The sequence below is a fragment of the Ostrinia furnacalis genome, unplaced genomic scaffold (assembly GCF_004193835.3).
Source record: "Ostrinia furnacalis isolate ACB-3 unplaced genomic scaffold, ASM419383v2 OfSCF7242, whole genome shotgun sequence".
NCBI classification, from domain to species: domain Eukaryota; kingdom Metazoa; phylum Arthropoda; class Insecta; order Lepidoptera; family Crambidae; genus Ostrinia; species Ostrinia furnacalis.
The window spans coordinates 95,213-107,179 of NW_021137481.1; the positions used below are offsets into that span (position 1 = coordinate 95,213).

Consider the following 11,967-nt stretch of genomic DNA (forward strand, 5'->3'; position numbering starts at 1 on the left):
GCACGACCCGTGCCGCTCGACGCGCCCGGCTCGCCTTCCGCGCGTTATCGTATTTGTTTTCGCGTGATAACAAACAACTCTCCGTATCTTTCTGACTTTCTACTTCACGTGCTGTGTTGCTCCTTCTATTCTGTGTTGTCAAATAAACTCTAATAACTGTGATTCGGAACTTTATTTATCGCAGTAGTTTACCTACCATAGACACAATATTTAATAGCGATACACAAACGCTATATTGGTGGGGGCTTCACTGTCGTTATGTTCCGTCAGGGGGTCCTGACGGAACATAACGACAGTGAAGTGAAGCGCCATGTCGGATTCAAGCGGCGAAGAGACAACCGGGACTACAAACGTCAATACGAAACCACGGCATAACAAGATGGCAGACGCTGGAACTACGTCATTACCACCGCCCATACAGATACGTATCCCACCATTTTGGCCTGAAAAACCGGCGATTTGGTTTGCCCAGGTCGAAGGACAGTTCGCAATAATGCGTATTACCGACGATGCCACGAAATTCTACCACATATTGGCCACACTCGACAGACAATACGCTGCAGAGGTCGAAGACATTTTGACCGGCCCAGCTGACTACAAAAGGCTAAAATCGGAGCTCATCAAGCGATTATCGGTGTCACGAGAGAATAAAGTAAAACAAATCCTGATGCATGAACAACTCGGAAACCGTAAGCCGTCACAATTTCTACGGCATTTGCAACACCTTGCCGGTCCTGACATACCTACGGACTTCCTAAAAACGATATGGACGAGCCGTTTACCCACAGACCTGCAACCTATCGTAGCATCCCAGACAACTTTATCTCTCGATGCACTCGCAGAACTGGCTGACCGGGTCAATGACATCACGACTCCAACTCAGCATGTCGCGGCAACCTCGTCTTCACCTATCCACGAGTTAACACGCCAAGTGGCAGAGCTGACAAAGCAAGTGAGCGCCCTGTCAACCCAAGTCAACAACCGATCGCGCCCTAGAGATCGGCAACATCAGAAACAACGAGACCGCTCTCAATCGCACCGGTCGCAGTCCAACTACCGACGACACCCGATCTGCTGGTACCACTACAAACACGGCAGCAAAGCCATGAAGTGTATCAAGCCCTGTGACTTCAAGGCGACGGGAAACACCCCAGGCAGTCAGTAATGGCGACCAACGACTGCCACGCTTCTACTGGTCGCCTCTTCATCACGGACCGCACTACCAAAACGAAATTTCTAATAGACACTGGAAGTGACATTTGTGTATACCCTGTTTCCGCGCTTCGTGAGCGATTGAGTAAAACGACCTACCAACTTAGTGCTGCCAATGGTTCGGCTATCGATACTTACGGGTACGTACAATTAAATCTCAACTTAGGTTTACGTCGTAATTTCCCGTGGAGATTTATTATTGCTGACGTTACTAAAGCCATAATCGGTGTAGATTTTTTATCATTCTACCGTCTCATTGTTGACGTTAGTAAACAACAACTAATCGATAGCCTAACCAATGTCAGTATAGTAGCATCTATATTTAAGCCAGATTGTCTTATTTCAAGTGTGAAAATCTCGACTGGTGGTAATAGTAGATATCACAATATTTTATCCGAATATCCGGAAATAACACGCCCCGCTGGTACTCCGGGTATTGTTCGGCATAACACTACTCACCACATTCGCACAATTCCAGGTCCCCCTGTCTCGTGCTCACCACGACGTTTGGCCCCAGACAAACTCAAAATAGCCAAACAAGAGTTTGACGCCATGATCGCAAACGGGACAGCTCGTCCTTCCGATAGCCCATGGGCGTCGCCACTACACCTCGCATCCAAAAAGGACAATGGTTGGCGTCCATGTGGCGATTACAGACTCCTCAACGCACGGACCATACCTGACAAATACCCAATTCGTCACATCCACGATTTTTCCCACAGCTTATCTGGTTGCACTATCTTTTCAGTAATTGACTTAGTCAAAGCGTACAACCAGATCCCAGTCTTCAAGGACGATATCCCGAAGACCGCGATCACCACGCCATTCGGTTTGTACGAGTTTCCTTTTATGACGTTTGGTCTTCGCAACGCAGGCCAAACTTTTCAGAGATTCGTCGACGAGATGACTCGTGGACTCGATTTTTGCTACCCATATTTAGATGATTTCCTCGTCTTCAGCAAATCAGCCAGCCAGCACGAAGACCACTTGCGCCAGCTCTTCACACGCATGAAAAACTACGGCGTACTGGTCAACACTGCCAAGTGTGTCTTCGGCGCTTCTGAAGTCACGTTTCTGGGTTATCGAATCTCTGAAAAGGGCACCAAACCACTGGACAGCAGAGTGCAAGCCATCGCCGATTTTCCAGTCCCAAAAACCGTCAGAGAACTCCGACGATTTTTGGGAATGATAAATTTTTACAGGCGTTTCTTGCAGAATGCAGCACAGACTCAGGCCCCCCTGAACGCCCTACTAACAGGATCGGTCAAAGGTTCGCATCCAGTCGTCATAGAAGGAGATTCACTCCGGTCGTTCGAAGAATGTAAAAAGCTTCTCTGCAATGCAGCTTTACTAGCTCATCCCGACACGCAAGCTAAATTAGGACTCGTCACGGACGCCTCTGACACGGCGATAGGTGGGGTCCTCCAGCAGCGCAAGGATGGAGTTTGGCAACCTCTAGCATTCTTCTCGCGTAAGTTGAGCCCATCTCAAACGAAATATTCTCCATACGATCGCGAGCTCCTTGCGATCTACGAGAGTATTAAATACTTCCGCCACATGCTAGAAGCAACCCATTTCACGATCTATACTGACCACAAGCCATTATGCTATGCATTCCACGAGCGAAAAAGTAACTGCTCACCACGTCAGTATAGACATCTCGACTTCATATCGCAGTTCACAACCGACGTGCAGCACATCTCAGGCGCAAATAACGTCGTCGCCGATACACTCTCACGTATCGATGAGCTGCAGATGCCCGTCGATCTGGAAATGATGGCCAAACTCCAAGCCACAGACACTGAACTCGCAGAGCACCTAAAAAGCGAATCTTCCCTTCGCCTGATTAAAACGAACTTACCTGGTAGTCGTGCTGAGTTGTACTGCGACGTAAGTACACCGACTCCCAGGCCCTTCGTACCGATTCAGTTGCGTCAACAAGTGTTCAGCTCGCTTCACTCACTCAGCCATCCAGGCGCAAACGCTACAGCCAAGCTCGTTGCACAGCGCTTCGTATGGCCACTGATGCGTAAAAATTGCCGTGAGTGGTCTAAGGCATGTTTGACCTGCCAGCGCTCGAAGGTGAACCGACACGTCGCGTCACCACTCGGTACGCTCGCCACACCTTCAGCGCGATTCAAACATGTCCATATAGACCTGATCGGCCCATTACCGCCAGCTGGTGATTATCGGTATTGCCTTACAGCCGTCGATCGCTTCACGCGATGGCCGGAAGCTGTACCCCTTACCGACATCACCGCCGAAACAGTGGCCAAAGCATTTGTCTCCTGTTGGGTTTCCCGATACGGTTGTCCAACTGACGTCGTAACCGACCGAGGTGTACAATTTCAGTCGGCACTCTTCCAACAGTTATCGAAGTCTATCGGCTTCGACCACCGCAGGACGACAGCATACCACCCGCAGTGCAACGGCTTGGTTGAACGCTTTCATAGACAGCTGAAAGCAGCTATCACTTGCCACGCCGACGCTAACTGGATCGAGTCACTACCACTAGTGCTTCTCGGCATAAGGAGCTCATTTAAAGAGGACCTACAATCTTCATCAGCTGAATTGGTGTTTGGTGAACCGCTTCGTCTACCTGGCGAATTCTTTGGCCACGAAGTTACAGCCTATACCACCGACATCACCGATTTTTCAGCTCGAATGAAAACATTCGCCGAGAACTTACGTCCGGTTCCAGCTCAGCACCACTCCAGGAACAAGATCTTCGTGTACAAAGATCTGGCCTCCTGTAGCCACGTATTCCTGAGGGAAGACGCGTTACGAGGCTCACTCCAGCCCGCCTACACGGGACCACACGCAGTGCTGAAAAGAGGTGCTAAATACTTCCGGATAAGCGTGAAAAATAAAGATGTGACAGTAAGCATAGACCGTCTGAAACCAGCCTACTTACTAGCCACTGAACTAACTCCGCAACTCCGCGAAACTAGACCACCAGACTCTCATCCATCGGACTCTCATCCATCTGATCCACTCATTCATCAGGGTCCTCAGCCATACACAACTCGCTCAGGGAGGAAAGTTCGCTTTCCTGATTATTTTCGCCCTTAACCCGGTCTCTGGAGGGGAGTGATGTAGGGAACCTACATTATTATTACACTTATTACTATTTATTACACAAAACAATCACACAAAAAATATTTCTACATCTTATAATTATATTATTAACACATTAAAATCATACACATTACATTCATACATCACGCTAACATACATACATTACGCAAATACAAAATATTTATCCGCACAAGCAAACCCGAATGATACCTCGAGTATGCGGCGGGCGATATACATCGATGCCCTATAGCTACGTATGCGCGTGGAATGTTCAGGACTGGGCCGCCGCTCGGCTGCGCCCGCGGCGATATATCGCCAGTCGAGAAAACACCGTCCTACGCATGACCCGTGCCGCTCGACGCGCCCGGCTAGCCTTCCGCGCGTTATCGTATTTGTTTTCGCGTGATAACGAACAACTTTCTGTATCTTTCTTCTTCCTGACTTTCTACTTCACGTGCTGTGTTACTCCTTCTATTCTGTGTCGTCAAATAAACTCTAATAACTGTGATTTGGAACTTTATTTATCGCAGTAGTTTACCTACTATAGACACAATATTTAATAGCGATACTCAAACGCTATACTAGTAAGAAAATATACCTTTAGCTGTATCTACCAAAAACCCAGTTTAAAATTGTACCAAACAGCAGTAATTCGATTTCACAGGGATATTTGAATTACAAAAGGAAAAGTTCGCTTTTCCACAACAAAGGCTTTGAGATAAGGCAGTTAAGAAAAAAGAGGACACAAGATAATTGCAAGTATTCGTTAAAAGCAAGTGGATAGAACTAATTCGTTATCATTAGCTTTGATAGTGATGCTGGATGATCGATATATCGATAGTTAATGTCCTGTTGTCGGTTTCCAGTGGGACACAAATTACTGCTCGGTTTAGTTCGTGGTGATTTTCCTCAATATAGATCGTTTCATTCACGAAGACGCGCCCCACCATTCTTCCGCTAATGTTTGAGGGTTATGGGTACACGCTGAATTGTCCATGTGCACACGCACACTACAATAATGACGGGCTCGGATCAAACTCCCCGCACCCCGCGCTTCCCTCATCCAAAAATTGGTGGGGCGCGTCTTCGTGGATGAAAGGATCTATAGCTACTTACCGAAGTCTATCACCTTAACAACAATGTTAACAGTATTTTTGTTATTTTGTCAGTTTCTCTATGATATTGAGAATACCAAGTGAAGCTAGCTTTCAACTGAGGACTGATCATCACTTTCCATCAAGAGATGCAGGCCAAGAGCTTTCCCGTTATAGAAAAAAAGTTCGTTCGTTCGTTCGTTTCAGCCGAAAGACGTCCGCTGCTGGACAAAGGCCTCCCCCAAGGATTTCCACAAAGACCGGTCCTTCCTGCGCCGCTCGCATCCAGGCGCCTCCCGCGACCAGATCGTCGGTCCACCGGCTACGTCTTCCGGCTCGTGGTCGCCACGTTCTGCGGGCTATGTCAGTCACTCTGGTTCTCCTACGGATCTCCTCATTTCTGATTCGATCACGCAGGGTATCACGCAGGCAGAAAAAAAGTATCATGAAATAACACTGTAACCCTTAATTTAAATGTCACCTTTAAACTGAGTTAGTATTTATTATTGGAAATCATAACAGCTGTATATTTTTTCTGTTATAAATATAAATGCAGTCATCTGAGAAATTGATAAGTGTATTAAGCTGAAAAATTAGATATTAAGCTCGCCTTTTGTGCCTTATTTTTTCTGCAGTAAAGTTTAGAATAAATATAAAGTGGATTCCCATTTTTCTGAGTTATCTCAGAGAATCTATTTCGTGATCTAAATTAACTTCATAATTTCTGTGAAGTAAATTGATTATTACTTTTAGGTATTGTCAGTTATATCTTATAGCTAAAAACAATATTGGGTTCTTTTGGATTTGCCATTAAAATTGCTCAAATTACTAACATCATAACTGTGAAGTAAATTGATTATTAGGTATTGTCCATTATATCTTTAGCTAAAAATAATATTGGGTTCTTTTGGATTTGCTATTAAAATTGCTCAAATTACTGACATTAAATCAATGAAACCTAATATTCATTTTAACATAATAAGCTTAGGCTTTACAATAAAATGTTATTGAAACTTTGGTCGAATTCAAAATATAATGAAATTCTATGAATTTGTTAAGCCACGTTTGTTAACTGATCATATTACTTTGATGAATGCTAAATCCACATTATATTTACATATTCATAATTATACATTTTATAAACGGTAGCAGTTTATGCGTTGTATTTTTAGATTTATTTTCAGAGATTACTCTTTACAAACAAACACACAAAATAACCTTTCCTTTTTATGAAACCTACGAACTGAACCTAGAACTCGCTGTCCCGTCGAACTTCATGCGCTAATAAAAAGTAGTCATAAGTAACTTAAAATCGCAATATTACTATTAATTTCTGAATAGGATACGTTTGACACTTATAATATTTGACAATAACTGGCTCGAGCTTGTAATTAATACCTATATAGATGACCTACACTGAACTGTCCCACCTAACTCATTGACAGGGGGGCGCCACCATCGTTCAACTGTATAGTTTCCAACATGGCAAAAATTGGAACCAGCGAGCCGGTATTGACGGTGGCGCCCGCGCCCCCTGTCAATGTCACGGGTGGGACAGTTCAATGTATTGGGTCTATTATAGTAAGGTTATAAAAACATTTCAATACTTCAACAATTCGTTATTACATAGGTAATGAGTTCAGCTTTCATTTTAGTTACAATGTCACCAAATCTTTATTTACAATTCACTATCTTTCTTAACTCTATACGCTTCACAATATCTGCGATATTTTAAATCGTATACTGTTTTAATAAGTATTTGATTTCAATATAAGATTCCATCCTGACATTATTTATGCAGATGTATTCAAACTTCTTTGCCGGCGGCTATCGGAATGAACTATTGTTCTCGGGAAACACACTTTTAGCTTTGATTTCAGTTCATTGTGTTCACAGCGATATTGTGACAGAAGAAAGTCCCAGGAAAATACACTTTGAAATTCGGTCACTGTTTTTAATAAATGATAAAAGATCCTGCTCTACTTTTTAAAAAAAATACCTCGACTTTATCCATAACATGCAAAAACATAATTAGAATCTTAAATCCATGAGAAAAAAGTTAATTAAAAGCAATAAAATGTTGTAATTCCATGTTAGTTGAGGGTTAATCCGACTTTGTGCGGTTTTACCTTGGATTTAACGTAGTGTATGTTAAGCCAAACAGTTTTTGTTTTACAAAATAAAACTCTTTAAAAGTATATATCTTTTCAAATTAACCTTTTTTTTATAATAGGTACGCGGAAAGAAAATGAAGCAAAAATGGCGTCTCGTATTATTCTTGTTACTTTTTATGACACCATTGAAGAATTTTATACCAGTCACAATCAAATATTTCTACCAAAGATGTTTAATAACTTCTGTACTTGAACTATTGTGTATCTAAGTAAAGTTGACTAGAACATCAGACATAATTTTGAGTTTAAAAATCGTTCTTATTACAACAACTTAAGACACATCGCGTAGCTTGACGTGACCTGTAATTGACTGCTTGTTTCCAACCCTATTAAGCTGTCAGCGACCACTTTAGGGTGAAATGAGACCGCATTCAAGCGCCTGCAGTTTCCAGGGTATCGGATGAAGGCTGCACTTTAGACAGATTTTGTGGAGACATTATTAAAGTATTTTGTTGCAAGTGCTATTATATTTCGACAAAGAAAAGATCTAAAAAAATATGAATTTGCTATCATCATCATCAATTTTGTTCATTAAAGCTGAGTTGCACCACCTAACTTTGACCGTAACTATAACGATAACCGGCGTTTTTTGTATGGAGTTTGACAGGTTTTTGACGTTTGTCAAAGTTAAAGTAAGATGGTGCAACCCAGCCTAAAAGTTTTTTGATGATTGACAAAACGGTCTCCTCGATAGACCGATGTCATGAAGACAACAGTGTACCTACCATGAGTTTACGTTAGGTGTGCTCGCTAGCGAGTACGTCAAAAATCTCTATAAAGATTTTGTTTCTTGAAAGTAGCCGCTAGGGGCGCTGCACAATATGTCATACAATTAAATTTCATTTTTTTACGCAGTCGCTAGCGAGCACACCTAACGTAAACTCATGGTAAGCACACAGCTGACTCACATAGTATTTAATAATGATGAATTTATTAAGTGTAATGCGCGTATAAGCCTGGATCGGAAGCCACGTAGAAAACGCAGCGTGTGACGTCCTTCCACATTAGGTGTACTCACGACATCATAAAACTAGCAAGAAGACGCTGGATGCAGGCCGCCACCAACAAGGCGATGTGAAATCATTGGACGTCCTTTGGCTGGAATTATTATGATGATTAAAGCGCGTTTAAAATGCAATTTGCAAGCACTATGATTTTACGTCGTTCCATTAAAGTACCTATCACACATACATGTTAAAATTGTTTATTACTTTGGCCCATGTCCTTTAGTTTAAAATATTAGCCAGATCAGTTAAGCCAGCAGCCGCGGTGAAGCGCGAAACCGTGATTGATACGGACGTGTGTCGGCTAATGCGCCGCATTATGCACCGGCTACATGGCACCTCTGACGGGAGTTAATTTGTTAGTGCATTTGTAACCTTGGCGAAAGTAGAACGATTTTGTACTAGTGAATCACAATAGTGAACTTGTGGAAGTTACTCTTTTGCTAGAAATTTATTTATTTATTTATTTAATAACAATCTTAGCTCTAACTCATAACAGGTTACCCCAATTCGATAGAGTAGATTAATTAGTACATATTTAACAATTAAGATTTCCGCTATGGCTATAACATAAATTGTATTAATAATGCGAAACCAATGCCCGTTTTCACCATCAATCCCTAATTTTTAAGTGACCCCCAGAAAACAAAATTCATATTATGTGTTACCAACTTACCATAGGGGTCACTTAAAAATTAGGGATTGATGCTGAAAACGGGCAAAAGTCTCGGGGGTATTTTGACGACCTACTTTGGCATTATGGCAGTTTGGTCTTGAAACCCAAAAATATAAAACCAACTTTCTTTTTTTAAATCTATCAACAGCCATGCCATACTTACCCGTACTATAAAGTACGTACTACAAAGTAACAATACATCGTAGATTACAATCTCTGGTGAAACAACACAGAAACACTGAAAGCCTAACAATAAACACTAGCTTGCGTTAGTTCACTGTGATGTTATCATTGACAGCTTTATATGTTGTGGAAGGCTCTATCTATGTTTCGTAGGTCGTAGAATATTTTTGGGTGCTACTCTTACCCGTTTTTATTCAAGGTAGGTAGATGGTAGAATATTTTTTAGGTAGGTATCTACTACCTAGGTACTTTAGATTCAGTAAATTATATGGACTTATTTTGGTAAGTATAAGTACAACAACAACTACTATCGCAATATAAAGTAATTTAAACTATTATTTCAAGATCCAAATTACTTAGTACCTACTAGTAATTTAGCATTCAGCCTTTCATGGCTTCTTGAATCACGACTTAGTTAATGTTGTGCATGAAGTGTGATTTTATTGAAGTACTCACTTACCTACCTGATTTTTTTTGTCATTGATCCATTATACTAATTTCGTTTGTTTCAGCCAAATGACGTCCACTGCTGGAAAAAGGCCTCCCCTAAGGATTTCTATAACGACCGGTCCTGCACTGCCCGCATCCAGGTTCTTCTCGTGCTAATGCCCCATGTTAATTTAAGTCACCTAAAATATCCTAAATTACTACGATCGGAAGTTAAACTTGCGACTAAAAGAAATTTACCACCACAACGCGTCACTGCGCTTTCACACTAAACAAGAAACTAAGCCATAGATAAAAGTAAACAGCCCAGAAAAGCTCTGTCTAAACTCCACTTGAGAACTACTTGCGGTTAAACTAAAAATATCGACACGTTGTGACTTTATAACAAAATTTAAAATTTCAAGTTGAGCACGTTGCTTTAATACATTGGTTCCCAAACTTATTTGGGACGCGCCCCCTTTCAACCATACAAAAATTCCACACCCCCCGTCCTCCAGTCAAGATTATTTATTGGTCGTATCCAGCAGTCTGGAGTGCATTCTCTCAGCAGTCGCAGGTTTCTTACAGATGGCCCGCGCCCCCCTTTAAAGGTCTTTGCGCCCCCCACTTTGGGAACCAATGCTTTATAGTTTCAAATTGTCCGTTTCAGTTGACCCGTTTTGCTGAAGAAAGTTTCAAAGCAGGATATACCTGACGACTAAATTATAATCCTTCTTAAGATTTTAGTTAACGAAGTTGTTTAAAGTGGATACAATTTCTGGAGACGGATTACAGTTTTCGACTGGCATTCAGAGGTATTGATTTTAAAAGTCCATAATTTATTTAATAAATAAACAAGTGATGTGTAAATCAATTGTTAAAATAGGACAGAAAAGAGATACAAGAGTATACAGTGTGTCCGGGCATGTAGTGATCAAACTTTATGGGCCAAATCTAGGGACAATTTTATCGATAAAAATACTTCAAATTTGGGGCTTGACCCATTTATCGCAAAATTACAAGGATTTAAGTTTTTAATTTTTAGTTTTCACCTCTTCCTTCAAAAACAAGTGAAAGCGTAGGTAGCTTAACATTAATAAGCAAATATTTTATTTCATGCGATAGCCAATAAAATTATCTATTAGCAAAAGTAGAAAACAGATACAAGTTTCATACATTTTAAGGGAGTAAGAATGGATTTAATTAGAAAAAAACATGACTTTTTTCACTTCTTTTTCAGTTATTTTCCAACACAAGAAAAACCAGGTCGTTAAGGTATGTTTTATTTGCATTGTATTATTAGTATTTGAGCTATTCTACAAAACGAATGTAAATTTATTAGTCTACGTCTATTAGTTTCGACGTAATTGTTGAACAAAGATACCCCTTCCCAGCGGTTTCCATAGTAATCGGAATAGGTTGTGTGATTCTTTCAGGCAGTGCATTTTCGCATGTCGCGTGCGCTATGGAAACCGCTGGGAAGGGGTATCTTTGTTCAACAATTACGTCGAAACTAATAGACGTAGACTAATAAATTTACATTCGTTTTGTAGAATAGCTCAAATACTAATAATACAATGCAAATAAAACATACCTTAACGACCTGGTTTTTCTTGTGTTGGAAAATAACTGAAAAAGAAGTGAAAAAAGTCATGTTTTTTTCTAATTAAATCCATTCTTACTCCCTTAAAATGTATGAAACTTGTATCTGTTTTCTACTTCTGCTAATAGATAATTTTATTGGCTATCGCATGATATAAAATTTTTGCTTATTAGTGTTAAGCTACCCACGCTTTCACTTGTTTTTGAAGGAAGAGGTGAAAACTAAAAATTAAAACTTAAATCCTCGTAATTTTGCGAGAAATGGGTCAAGCCCCAAATTTGAAGTATTTTCATCGATAAAATTGTCCATAGATTACGCCCTTAAAGTTTGATCACTACAAACCCGGACACACTGTATATGTATGGGAATAAGTGATCTTGACGTCACATTACACGCGCTTAGGCTTTGGTCTCCTGTAATATCCTTATAGGCCGCGTACAGCGTCACGCCATGCGCTGGCTGCGTCACAATCTATACTCTATACTAATAATATAAATGCGAAAGTAACTCTGTCTAT

At 41.1% G+C, this 11,967-nt stretch overlaps 1 protein-coding gene across 1 annotated transcript; it reads left to right on the forward strand.

Moving 5' to 3' along the window:
* Nucleotides 1-310: 310 nt before the first annotated feature.
* Nucleotides 311-1,165, forward strand: LOC114363717 (uncharacterized). Its single transcript, XM_028319521.1, has one exon. The coding sequence runs from the start codon at nt 311-313 to the stop codon at nt 1,163-1,165; it is 855 nt and encodes a 284-aa protein (XP_028175322.1).
* The last annotated feature ends 10,802 nt before the right edge of the window (nt 1,166-11,967 follow it).